The sequence below is a fragment of the Polyodon spathula genome, chromosome 2, assembly GCF_017654505.1.
Source record: "Polyodon spathula isolate WHYD16114869_AA chromosome 2, ASM1765450v1, whole genome shotgun sequence".
In the NCBI taxonomy this organism is placed as follows: domain Eukaryota; kingdom Metazoa; phylum Chordata; class Actinopteri; order Acipenseriformes; family Polyodontidae; genus Polyodon; species Polyodon spathula.
Window position 1 is genome coordinate 88,428,399 of NC_054535.1, and position 13,744 is coordinate 88,442,142.

The window sequence follows — 13,744 nt, forward strand, 5'->3', positions numbered from 1 at the left end:
TAAATATTTAACATTGAGAAAATAAATGAAGCGTTTGCATGTTTGTAGGTTCTATTATGCACTGTTAAAAAATACTGTGTGCGTGAGTGCACAGTATAAAAAAGAAACAAATGACTTAAATAATGTTTTATATGTGATGTTTTTTTATATAATTTAACTATTTAAAGATATATTTTTGTTATAAAAAGAAACGGTACTAAATTGTTTAAATAAGGCTGTTAATGTGGGCGTGGCTAGCTCTTTAAAAGGCTGTCTGTCTGTGAAAAAATGGAGAGGATTGACCAGTATGTGAATCAATTAATACTACTTAAAAGAAAATAAATGCTTGTACCTAAAACCAGAATAAGAGGACCTCTGAGTGTCTCTGTGATCCTGACGTGCGAGGTGGATTTGTGGCTCGGATATGTCACTCCATTACAGACAGGAGGAAGGATTTATTGTGTTTGTGGTATGGTGTGTTTTGTCAGCGCCTGAATCCCGTCTCCATCTCCTGCTTTGCGCCTCAAGACCAAGGGTCATATTTTATTCACGTGTACCACCTTAACACTAGCCACGGATGTCATTTTGACGGATTGAGGTTTTCAAATTTAAATGACTCTACGTGTCTGACAGTTATGTGGTTGCCTTTAAAGACTTTTCCTAAATAAATACCCCATCGGCGTGTGAAGGCAGGATCACGAAAATAAGGAAGTTATAAGCCCGCCCACCTAGCAACAAATCCGTATACACTCCTTGCAAAGGAGCCAGGCTCTTTTGTACAGCGCTATCGGCACTATGCTTTAGTGCTAGAGGTCCTGGATGGATGTCTTTGTATGTGAATACGTCACCTACCAGCACTGCTGCTGCCTTCCCTCGTTCACGTTGCAATATTATTCTACATATGCACCACAAAAATGACCACGTACACACTAGAACAGCCGTGGTTATAGTCATACCTAAAACCACCACCGGCAGTCATTGTCACGGTACATTTTAAACATAATCAACATTAAAAAGAAAGACAAACTATCAGATACAACCCAAAAGTTTTATTTAAGCACATCACATCAAACATCTGCATAACCAAAACTCTGCATTTAAGTTAACAATTAAACATAAGGGTTTATTTTCTAACTTTCCACATATAAAGCACTACTTCAAAAAATGAGAAAAAAAAAAAGTAAAATAAATATTTAAAAAAAAACTAGTGTGTAAACAGGTATATGTGCATACAAAACTGTAAAAACGAAAGTAGTTTTTAATTTAAAACGAAACTAACATGTTTGCTCTTGCGTGTGTCATTCGGTGCAGCTCAGAATCTAGAATACATATATTTTGTACAGCGGTATTGGCGCTATGCTTTAGTGCGAGAGGTCCCGGGTTCGCGCCTGCCCTCCGCCTGTGTGTGGATTGCCTCGCCCTGTATGATGCGCCTGTCTGCGGGTAACGAAATGGCTACAATATTGTCTGGCATTAGGTTCGAGTACTCAAAATTTTGAATGCTCGAGTACTCGAGCACTAAATTACTTGAAATTCCCACCACTAGTTTAGGATTTCATGTCATGTAAAACAGGGAATATTTAACTGCAAAATTATAGAGTAATCCATTGTACTCTCTTCATACTGTATACTGAAACACATTCTTGGCAAGATAGTCTTGGTATTTTATAGACATAACAGCATTTTTTCTCAGCAATTGTGACCACTATTTTGAGCCAGGACCTAAAAAAGCAATTGTAAATGTCAATACAGTAAAGTCTTGGCTATAAAGACAGACCATCCAACAATCTGCTTTGAATTATATAGTTTTGTCACAATCTGCTTGGTTCTTTATATTGCTTGAACTACCAATTACAAAAAAGTATTATATATATATTGCACAGTAACAGGAAACACGTTGGATTTACCAGTCCAGTTATCAGAAGCACAACACTATTTTAGTGCCCTATAGGGTTCACAAATACATTACTTCCTGTCCACATCTACAGAATACAAAATATTTTATAACTGAAATGTTTTACGACCAGCTGAATGACCAGCATTAATCAGAATATCTCTGATGAGAAGTAAAACATACTTCAATATCAGGTTGTGAGGCAACAGCCATCAGGGTTGAAAACATATAGAAAAATATAATTACAAGAATATACTGTAGTAGGGGCTCCCAAGTGGCTCATCCGGCAAAAGCACTCTGCGTGGTGTGCAGGATGTGCCCTATAGCCTGGAGTTTGCCGGTTCAAGTCCAGGCTATTGCCGACCATGGATGGGAATTCCCAGGGGGCGGCACACAACTGTCCCTGCCTAGGTCAGCCAGGGTGTCCTCAGCTCACTGCACACCAGCAACCCCTGTAGACTGGCCAGGTGGCTGCCATAAACTGACAAGAGCTGCATGGTCCTCCAGTGGGCCCTCAGAAAGAAGTGGATGGCTGATGGCACACGTTTCAGAGGACACATGTGTCCATCTTTGTCTCTCCCAAGTCAGCGCGGTGGTGGTGGCATCGGTGAGCCAGGTTGAAATAAAAAAAAGGTAATTGGACGTTTCAAAATTGGGGATAAAACAAGAAAAATAATTGCCGGATCCGAATTTTAAAAAATAATAACTGCATAATATTGGAGTATTACCAAAACATTGTTTAGCTTTACTGCTTATGGGATTTTCTCAATGCCAGAGGGCAAATGCTGTAACAATAATTCCTGAAGAAAGTATTTTCTGCACACCCCTAATGGCAGTAAAGTTTAACTACTGTAGATTCAGGAATATAAAACAGATTTGTTTATCAACAGTGAAGAAATGTTTCATGAACACCAAACCAAAACAACAGGGCAAGTATTATTTCAGTACTTTATATTTTGTTGTAAATATAAACCAAGCAGTTTATATGTGGCCCAGGGTTACAGAGGCACATTTAACACCCTTTTGGGAAACAATCTGAAAACAAAACCCTGTGTATAAAGTAACAGTGCCCTAATGGAACACTCCCATGAAAACTGAAGAAATACTGCAACATTCGGACCTTGAATTGCATTGTCCCATTTTTGTTTAAAACATCCGGATGAAACTGTTCTTTGTGCAGGGACCACACCTTGCAGCATTCCTTTCATTTACAGTGGCGCGACAAGCTGTTCAAGGCTCAGCCTAGGGAATGCCAGCAGACAGATTAATAACTTCTTTTATACCATCCTGACCATGTGTTGTGTTGCTGGCAGCTCCTCTGGAAAAATACTGTATGCTACCTCTAGATTTTTAGCTCCTAAGTGGCTCTTATTGTATCCTAAGTTGTACATACATATGATCAATACATTTGCTGCCATATTACTGTATAGTGTCCTGCTTACTTTATAATAAACCTAAATGCTTTTTAGTTCAAAACACAATTTTTTTTAAAGCAGTCCTAGGGCTTTACTGATGGTAACTTTCTTATTTCAAAGTAAGCGTTCCTTTTTGGTTTGCTTAAAGCTGAGATGGCTTATTAAAATGTAACAAGACACCATGACTAAACGGCTACTTTATTCTCTGTCAGAAAAAAAAATACACAGAAGATGTACGAGATTAATTAAAAATACATCATTTAATTAACGTACCCTGACTGTGTTTAGAAAACACAGATTGAAACAATGATAACATCACATTCTCACACACACACACACACACACACACTGGGTGAATACCTCTTTGTTTGTTTCTTTGATGAGGCACAACAATTGATTTTGCATATGGCTTTAGATATGCGTGAGATGATCACTGATTTCATTGTGTAGATGGGGTCCATTTTTACTGAACAGCTGCATTCTTCTTCTAAACAACGTGCAGGGGCACTTTCTCTCCAGCACTGGCCGTGATTTAATGTCTACAAATTAGCCGGGGAAAAAAAAACGCTAACTCCCAGCTCCAGGCTAGGAGAAATAATCTAAAAGATAACAGTAATAACAGTCCTCTAGATCAACCTAAAAGTGTCAGATAATGTGACAGAGCTTTGATTAATATATAGGAGGGTTTCCAGTTTTTATCCAGATGCACTTGGTATTTTATGTAGTGCAGCCATTTCAAGCAAACACAAGAAAAAAAAAATTCCTTGCACAATAACTTCATTTTATATATATATATATATATATATATATATATATATATATATATATATATATATATATATATATATATATATATATATATATAATGTAATATATATATATAACTAAAGTGGCATATGAGATTGTATACAAGGCAATCTGTGTAACTGCAACTTTTGTAATTTGATTATATTGATACAATTACAATAACATTAGTGATACGCAAATCTACTTAAGAGTCTTTTTCCATTTTCACTGAATTATCACTTATCACAATTATCAAGATGCACTGTATGTAGGGTGGTGGAATTGTTTTGCCTTTGTTTTTGTAAATTAAGTAAAAGTTACTGGTTGCTAGAATAAGAACTGGTATTGGATAGCAGCATTAAGGGTGCACTATTATGGGCCTTCACATGTGTATTAGCATGCAGAACATAGTCTCATTAAAATACGTTTTGATGAAAAGTATGACAAGATGAACCAGGACAGCGTAGCTAATATCACCTAAAAATCTGGCAATAAAAATCCCTTCTTTCCTGCATAAACCTTGTGTTTTACATTTAAGGGGCCTTAATCCTTCAGCTGCACAGGAGGGGATGCCTCAACCCCAATAATTATCTGTGATGTCATTATCTGTAAACTTCAAACTATTTCAACTCACAGCCATGCGGACACAGCATCTCCTAATTTAGAAATCACAGCCTCATTTATGGGAACACATTGTGGCAGGCTACTGTTTGATGCACAGAAAACTGGATTACAAAGAAGCAAGAACTTACAGTGTACATATTGCAAAGAGTCAGAACCTTGCAGCTATAAAACATGGATTATTAAATCATAACCTGTATAAACACACTAACATTGCATTTGATTCTGCTAAGGTTTGACCCTTTATATGACATTTTTCCTTACACGCAGTTGTTTGTTATGTAATTGTACAAGCAAAGGTTAAAAAGACATAGATTACATGGAGGGGGGTAGAGCTATTGCAATACATGGTTCCTTTTTAACAGCTGCATTGCACAGGGAACTAGGAATAAGTGTTCTGAATGTATTTAATATTTCTATCAAATTACACAAATCCCTTCCTCAATCTACTTTTTATAATATGACTAACTCAAACTGATTTACATGAAACTTTAACATATGTGCTGCCAAGAAACAGTGCAAATAATACCATAAATAAACTGATCTCATTTTTTTTTCAAAATAACAGTAGTGCAAAGGGATTTTTTGTTGGTAATAAAAATGGCCTACTTTTGACTTTTCAACATGTTTGATGCTTCCGCATTTCTTAAACAATCCTCAGATTTTTTTGTAATAAACAAAACCGACAGCTACACTCACAAATGAATAATGAGCCCTATTCACAAATACAACAAAACCCACTCACTTACTGTATATATACACTCTTTTTGTCTATTCTGATTGATTAAACATTTTGTATACATAAAACTTTACTAGACCTTACTTACTTGCTGCTCAAGAATCAAACATTTCTGAAAATGTTTGTGCATATCACATTGATTAAATCCATTAACAGGCTTGCGTTCCAGTTCATGCTTATGATATGTTTCCCTATAGTGACAGTAGTTGTTCCTAACTCATGTTTCACACCACATCTCACAGATCCAGCAGTCAGACAATACATAACAAAACAAACAAAAAAATAATAAATGGGTCATCATATTAGGGATATAAAAATCAATTTCCTACTGACTATTTGGTAGTTTTGTTTATAGACTGAAGTGTACTCAAGACAACAAATAAGAAAGGCAGCAGCAAAACTATTTAAAGCTTCCAAACATGTACCTACCTCTTTGAAGATCACCCGCTCCTCCGCTCTCCTTTTTCGTTTGGTGCCCTTTCGGTTCCTCTGATTGAAGTGAATCCATTTTGCAACCTGCAGTTTAGTTGAGAAGAGGCTCAGAGTTAGAAAAATCGAGAACAGAAGAGCTATCCAGCATGAGTAAGAGACTGTAAACATACGTTAGACACAATTTCCATTGCTTCACTGGAAAGAAATACTTTCGAGGGCAAAGAAAAAAGACTCTCTTAGTGATCCCACTTAGTCACCTCTGTGCATGATCACATAATATTTTAAGCTGCTAGGGTTTTCCATCTCCTTGGTAGTTAAAGATGCAATGATAGAAGCTTTTGGCTAGAGCAGTGCATTAGAAACTACAGAATCAACCCCAGACTGTTAATATTTCAAACATGTTTCAAATCTAACACACCTTCAAATTGTAAGAAAACTAAAGCATTTTTCTTATTAAGTGAACACACTAAATCACTGTGTACTACCATGTACCAAAGAATGCATCATTAGATGTTACACATTAACAGTGTAGTCTTTAAATTATGTAACAGTAAATACAACAGAAACCAAACTCCATCTCACCTCTCGTTTTACTTCTTCAACCAACTGATTTTCAAGCCAAGCGTCGCTCTCCTCCAACAAGGGCTGAATAAAATAAATACAAAAAATAAAATAAAAAAATTACAGCTCAGAAAGCAAGGCTTGCTGTTGTTTATTAGAGCGTGTACAGTACCTCAGCACACAGCACATCTAATGAATGGAAAAAGCCCTTATTAGGTTGTTCTCCAGATCAAACAGCAGAGAAAACAGCTTTTACATCATCTCTTTAAAATCCACATGACTAACACACATTATACCTTTAAGTTAATCTTCCCTTAATTTGATGCTGATTTTGACAAAAATAGTTCAGTTCCTTAAGTTTTCTTCCCTTTCCTGTTATCATGTACAAGTGATCGTGTTGTTGAATCCTTTCACTGACTCAAGCCTCCAGAAGTCTGAAAGCACAGACCTCATTGTAATCAAACACTGCTGTCTGCAATTCCACTCCTCGATCATGCAGGGGCGGAGTTTGGGCTGTACTCTACAGTATAAGGGAAAGCACGGTCTGTTAACCTGAAGACAGTGGGATTTTTTGGCCTCACTCCCCAGATGGAAAAAAAATATATAATTCATATATTAAAAAGCAAATACTTTCCATATATGTTTCTTGTGTAACTTGTGTAAACCATATATGCACTGTAGTGCAATATAGCCAGTTTATTATAATTCAACTATACGAGACAGGATATATGGATAGCCCTGTGGCAGAGCAAAGCTCTGCCCTTTTAAATTGGCAGGGATGGGGTTAACTTCCCCTGCCTGCCTGGGTTTATTATGTTCAGGTGGCTGGGGTTGATTAGTTGATTAGGTTGATTAACGATCAATCAGCGCCCAGCCACCTGATATAAAAGGAGGCCTCAGCTTCTCATTTGGGAGAGGGAGCTGAGGAAGCAGGTTGGTTTTTTTTGGTTGTGTAGAAAACTTGAATCCAGTGAAGGCATTGCCCAGCCTGGAAACTGTTATTTTTGTGAGTTTTGTTTTTGCTTTATTTGTGTTTGAGTATTTGTTATTTTGCCCGTGTGCACTTTATTTTTGTTTATTTATAATAAAATAGTTATTTTTTTGAACTGCAGTCTGTCTCTGGGCCTCTATCCACTCGCCAGCCTGCCACATTTGGTGTCAGAAGTGGGATAGCGCCACCTAGAGGCTCAGAGCAGTATTTTTGTTTTGTTTGGTGGAATTTTTGGGATAAATTTTTTTTTTTTTTTTTTTTTTTTTTTTTTGAAAAAAAAAAAAAAAAAAAAAAAAAAAATGGGAAAGAAGAGCAGACAGCGGCAAAGGCAGGAAAAGCAGCTGAAGAAATGTAAGCTGCTGCAGCCACCGCTGGAGGACCCGGCCAGCCTCTTCCCCTGGTGTTCCTGGTGCGGGAAGGAAGACCATCGTTGGCGGTCCTGCCCAGACGTGCCACCGGCAAACTGGTGTGGCCGGTGTGAGGAGGACGGCCACAACTGGGCAGGATGCCCCTACAACCAGGCCCAGGAAGAGGTGCCTTGTTCACCCCGGGCATCAGGGGCCACCCCACTACCTCCAGCACCACCACCTTCACCACCGTCCCAGGAGATCTGGGACTGGTTGATGCACCCTGAGGCAGACCTCGTCCACGATCTCCCCATAGTTATCAACACGCTGTGGCGTCGAGATGGGGAGAGGTGGGAACAGTGGGAGGAACAGCACCACCCGGCCTCCTTCCCAGAGGTTGCCCTCATGGTGGTTAATTACCTGGCGGTAGACATGGGAGATCCACCGGTCACTCCAATAAAGAGGGGTGAGCCGCCTTCCCGAGAGCCAGAGAGGGGTGAGAGTCCTTCCCCAGAGAGAGCCAGAGAGGGGTCCCTTCCCAGAGCCAGAGAGGGGTGAGCCGCCTCCGTCGCTCCCAGAGCCAGAGAGGGAGGAGCTGCCGTCGCTCCCAGAGCCAGAGAGGGAGAGGAGCTGCCGTCGCTCCCAGAGCCAGAGAGGGGCGAGGAGCTGCCGTCGCTCCCAGAGCCAGAGAGGGATTACAGACAGAGAGGGTGGAGGAGCTGCCGTCGTCCCAGAGCCAGAGAGGGGCGAGGAGCTGCCGTCGCTCCCAGAGCCAGAGAGGGAAGGATATGCCGTCGTCCCAGAGCCAGAGAGGGGTGAGGAGCTGCCGTCGCTCCCAGAGCCAGAGAGGGGCGAGGAGCTGCCGTCGTCCCCAGAGCCAGAGAGGGGTGAGGATTCGTCCCCAGAGCCAGAGAGGGGTGAGGAGCCGCCGTCGCAGAGCCAGAGAGGGGTGAGGAGCTGCCGTCGCCCCCAGAGCCAGAGAGGGGTAGGAGCTGCCGTCGCTCCCAGAGCCAGAGAGGGGTGAGGAGCTGCCGTCGCTCCCAGAGCCAGAGAGGGGTGAGGAAGAGCCAGAGAGGGAGGAGGATCTGCCGTCGCTCCCAGAGCCAGAGAGGGAGGAGGATCTGCCGTCGCTCCCAGAGCCAGAGAGGGAGGAGGATCTGCCGTCGATCCCAGAGCCGAGCAGGAGGATTATCGCTCCCAGAGCCAGAGAGGGAGGAGGATCTGCCGTCGCTCCCAGAGCCAGAGAGGGAGGAGGATCTGCCGTCGCTCCCAGAGCCAGAGAGGGAGGAGGATCTGCTGTCGCTCCCAGAGCCAGAGAGGGAGGAGGATCTGCTGTCGCTCCCAGAGCCAGAGAGAGGGAGGAGGATCTGCTGTCGCTCCCAGAGCCAGAGAGGGAGGAGGATCTGCTGTCGCTCCCAGAGAGAGAGGGGAGGAGGATCTGCGGTCGCTCCCAGAGCCAGAGGGAGGAGCCTCTCCGTCCTCTAGAGCGACAGACGGGGGTCTCGGAATCTCCCTCCTCCTCAGACTCGCCAGAGAGGGGTCGTCGGTCTCCCCTCCCAGACCACAAGAGGGCAGGCGGCCGCGTCCCGGGCCTACCTCCTCCTCGGCGGCAGAGGGAGCCGGGCCTCCCTCGGCCTCCGCCACCAGAGGGAGCAGGGCCGGCTCGGGACGGCGGGGGTCGGAGCGGAGGAGGGGCGCTCCGCCACCAGAGGGAGCCGGGCCTCCGCCTCCGCCACCAGAGGGAGCCGGGCCGCCGCCGCCGCCTCCGCCACCAGAGGGAGCCGGGCCGCCGCCTCCGCCACCAGAGGGAGCCGGGCCGCCGCCGCCGCCTCCGCCACCAGAGGGAGCCGGGCCGCCGCCGCCGCCTCCGCCACCAGAGGGAGGTCCGGGCCGCCGCCGTCGCCGGCCCGCCTCCGCCACCAGAGGGAGCCGGGCCGCCGCCCGCCGCGTCCACCAGAGAGCCACCAGAGGGAGCCGGGCCGCCGCGACGCCTCAGCCACCAGAGGGAGCCGGGCCGCCGCTGCCGCCTCCGCCACCAGAGGGAGCCGGGCCGCCGTCGCCGCCTCCGCCACCAGAGGGAGCAGGAGCCGCCGTCGCCGCCTCCGCCACCAGAGGGAGCCGGGCCGCCGTCGCCGCCTCCGCCACCAGAGGGAGCCGGGCCGCCGTCGCCGCCTCCGCCACCAGAGGGAGCCGGGCCGCCGTTCCGCCACCAGAGGGAGCCGGGCCGCCGTTCCGCCACCAGAGGGAGCCGGGCCGCCGTCGCCATGCTACCTTGGAGCATTCGGGGCCCCCTCAACCAAAGAAGGCTTGGGGGCTCCGACATCAACCCCGCCCACCACCACCCACCATAACAGCCCACCCAAGGGACATAATTGGACTCTTGGGGGGAGGGGGGGGGGAGGGTGGGGTGGGGGGTGGGGGAAGGGGGGAGTTGGCCGATTGCGGCCGGTGTACGTTGTACATGGGGGGAGGTGTGTGGCAGAGCAAAGCTCTGCCCTTTTTAAATTGGCAGGGATGGGGTTAACTTCCCCTGCCTGCCTGGGTTTATTATGTTCAGGTGGCTGGGGTTGATTAGTTGATTAGGTTGATTAACGATCAATCAGCGCCCAGCCACCTGATATAAAAGGAGGCCTCAGCTTCTCATTTGGGAGAGAGGGAGCTGAGGAAGCAGGTTGGTTTTTGTTGGTTGTGTAGAAAACTTGAATCCAGTGAAGGCATTGCCCAGCCTGGAAACTGTTATTTTTGTGAGTTTTGTTTTTGCTTTATTTGTGTTTGAGTATTTGTTATTTTGCCCGTGTGCACTTTATTTTTGTTTATTTATAATAAAATAGTTATTTTTTTGAACTGCAGTCTGTCTCTGGGCCTCTATCCACTCGCCAGCCTGCCACAAGCCCTTACAAGGATTTGGGGTGGCAGCTTGAACACTGTAAAAGAAGGGGGGGTCACCATGGTGTCAGCTTCAACACTTACTCCCAACAGAAGCGTTAGTTACAGACTCCACACAACTTACATAGCTGTGGAAATTTGGGTAAGTTATCATGACATTGCAGTCCTCATTTGTTTTTAACAAATTACATACAGTACTTGTATGTTAACTTCACAACATATATGTTAAATATATTATATAAACATAACCACACTTCAGAAAGTGAAATAAATTAGAAAAGAACATTCCACAATCAACTGAGCACTGAAGTATCTTACCAATTAGGCTATTTTAAAATAAAATAAAAATAGTTAACATAAGGGTTGTAACATAGTGCCCATGTTTGCACTGATATACCGGCATTATAAACATCTTGCTGCATCAATTTTAACTGGAATTTTTACAGGAGAATCAAAGCAATAATATCAACAAACAATGGTACATAAGAGAAATAGAGGATGTAATGGAATGATTTATTCTTTTAATAAATAGTTGCAGTTTGGTTTACAATGTTTTAAAATTTCTATTAGAGAGAATAAAAACCGGTTTGAAGGACGGGACCATTTCATTCCCCATCCATCTTGTTCGTTTGGTTGTTAGTAGCTTATTGATCCCAGAATCTCATCAAGCAGCTTTTTGAAGGATACCATGGTGTCAGCTTCAACATTACTCCTGAGTTAGTTACAGACTCCCACAATTCTCAGTGTAAAAAAGTGCCACCTACTTTCTGTTCTGAATGCCCCTTTATGTAATCTCCATCTGTGACCCCTGGTCCTTGTTTCTTTTTTCAAGACTGAACAGCTTCAATTAATTTAGCCTGTCTGCATATGACATGTCTTTTAAACCAGGAATAATTCCGGTCGCTCTTCTTTGCACTCGTTCTACAGTAGCAATATCCTTTTTGTAGCGAGGTGATCAAAATAAGATCAAACCCTGTTTGTGCTGGAATTTCTATTAGAGAGAATAAAAACCGGAGAGAGTAGCCTCTGGACCTATATTTCCGTTCTCAGAAAAATCTACATCTGGTGGTCACAGGGATTTTACTCTTTTCATTTGTCTATACTGCCTTGAAGAACCTTAACTGATCTTTCCAAATTAGAGAAACCTAAAATGTGCCCAGCCATTGCAGATTCTAAATGGGGGGGGAATGGTAATAAAAAAAAAGAAAAATGAAAACGTTCACCAGACTGCCATCCCAAGAAACCCAACAGCCTCAAGTAAGTCTTTTTCCAATCAATACCTCTTAGACACCCACTTAGTACATGCTGAGGAATAACTAGCTAGTCTTAAATCAGACCGAAGGGAAAAAAAGAAAAAAAGAAAGAAGGCGTATGACAGCATGTGTTCCCACTCAGAGTTGGAATAAATAGCTGGCTGAGGAAAAACACAATAAACAATCTGCAGTTTTCATTTTCAGACAATTTCACAAAAGATCAAGTGAATCGATGTTTTCTATTTCTTTGCACTTGAACATCCATGTTAGATAAACCAGAGCACCAGGGGTCAATGTGCTTAAGCGCTTTGTGATGGTGGTCCACTATGAAAGGTGCTATATAAAAAAAAGATTGATTGAATATGAAAATAGACCTGTCCTGTCTGACTTGTTTATTTGCGCTCCCCTGTTCGTGTAGGTGGGGAAGTGGGTACTGGGGAATGTGAACTTGATCCAGCATGGATCACTCAGGCAGTAAACTTGTATTGTTCGCTGGATACCACACATAACTCCTTTATAACAAGGAGAGCATAAGCCATTCCTGACATAACACAGATTCAGTGCGATGGAAAAAAAACACAAAGCATTTTTTTTAATTTTGTAAAAATTAATATGATGTCAAAAACTAGAAGAGTCAGTCAGTGTCTTTGACTTCCTGAGTACAGGGGGTTCTTTTCTAAATGTGGGGTGCTGCTTGGTCTTAGAGATTGTAACTGTGGCACAGGAGGTCAGGGGATTTGCCAAGACACACAAACATAGATTATGGAGGGAATTAATTCTGCAGATTTATACATTTTAAAGTGACAGATCTACTCATTCGATCTACTGAATGATATTGTTTTTTTTTTTACAAAGCATTTAGCTTTGTTGTTGGTTCACCTCAAAACCCAGCATAAAAACTAGTCAGTAATTATAAAAAGTATGACTTCACTCAGTGACGTTATACAAGATGGGTCACACATTACTATTTAGAGGTTTGTCGAGTTTAATATCTTAGCTGTGTTTTTTTAATGTTTACAATTCTTCATTTGCTTTTATATGTCTGCTGTGTTTAATTTGCTATGTTTATATTTTGTTTAATTTCTATAAGTTGCTTTGGATAAAAGCATCTGCTAAATAATAATAATAATAATAATAATAATAATAATAATAATAATAATAATAATAATAATATATCTGTTAATACTGAATGTCCATTTTGTCCAGTTTATATTAATACAAATGTTTCATACAAACTGTTCTTCAAAGTGAAACACACAGATTTACCTTTGGTATCCCAGCACTGTCCAGCCAGTCTTCATAAATCATGTCAAGAGCAAGACCTTGTCTAGAACACACAGGGGAAAATTATTTGAAAAACAAAAACATTACTAAACAGTGTTAAGCTACTCTATGGTAATTGCACTTTGATTTTACAGGCTTAGTTGAAACACCTGCTGTTACACCATGTAAGGCCGCTATGGTCATCTAGGACAGCGCAATTTCAAAGAGGGGAGTCGTCTTCATCGTTCTGGTTGGTACATGGCCATTAAGTCTACTACAGGACCAGGCTTCTACCCTTTTCATCAGTAAGAATAGGATTAAGGGTACCCTCAATTTTAATTGTACAGTAAATGTGCAAACCACTTACAATAAACAGAAAAGCGAATGACTGTATACAAATTGTATCTAGTATTTCCACGAAAACAGCAGCAAGGAACCACATTTTCATTTCACCAAGGAAACAGAAACAATACATTTTACACACACCCCTTGGTCCAAGCTAGTTTCAATGATTGAGGTTTCACTGTAGGTTATTTTTATTATGTCGAAATCAGAGAATGTATTTATTTTCTCCTAG

General features: G+C 42.7%; 1 protein-coding gene across 4 annotated transcripts in view; it reads right to left on the bottom strand.

Annotated features, from left to right (window-relative positions):
• The window catches only part of LOC121303072 (aminopeptidase O (putative)), a 72,314-nt gene that overhangs the window by 31,221 nt on the left and 27,349 nt on the right, over positions 1 to 13,744 (bottom strand). For 3 of the 4 annotated variants that reach the window (XM_041233509.1, XM_041233499.1, XM_041233492.1), the window contains exons 11-13: positions 13,171 to 13,231; positions 6,449 to 6,511; positions 5,864 to 5,950 (exon numbers count right to left, since the gene is read on the bottom strand). In XM_041233509.1, coding sequence (XP_041089443.1) covers positions 5,864 to 5,950; positions 6,449 to 6,511; positions 13,171 to 13,231 — 211 coding nt within the window. Of the gene's footprint in view, positions 1 to 2,514; positions 3,116 to 5,863; positions 5,951 to 6,448; positions 6,512 to 13,170; positions 13,232 to 13,744 lie in introns of those variants that run through there. The other variant, XM_041233519.1, reaches the window with a different exon arrangement.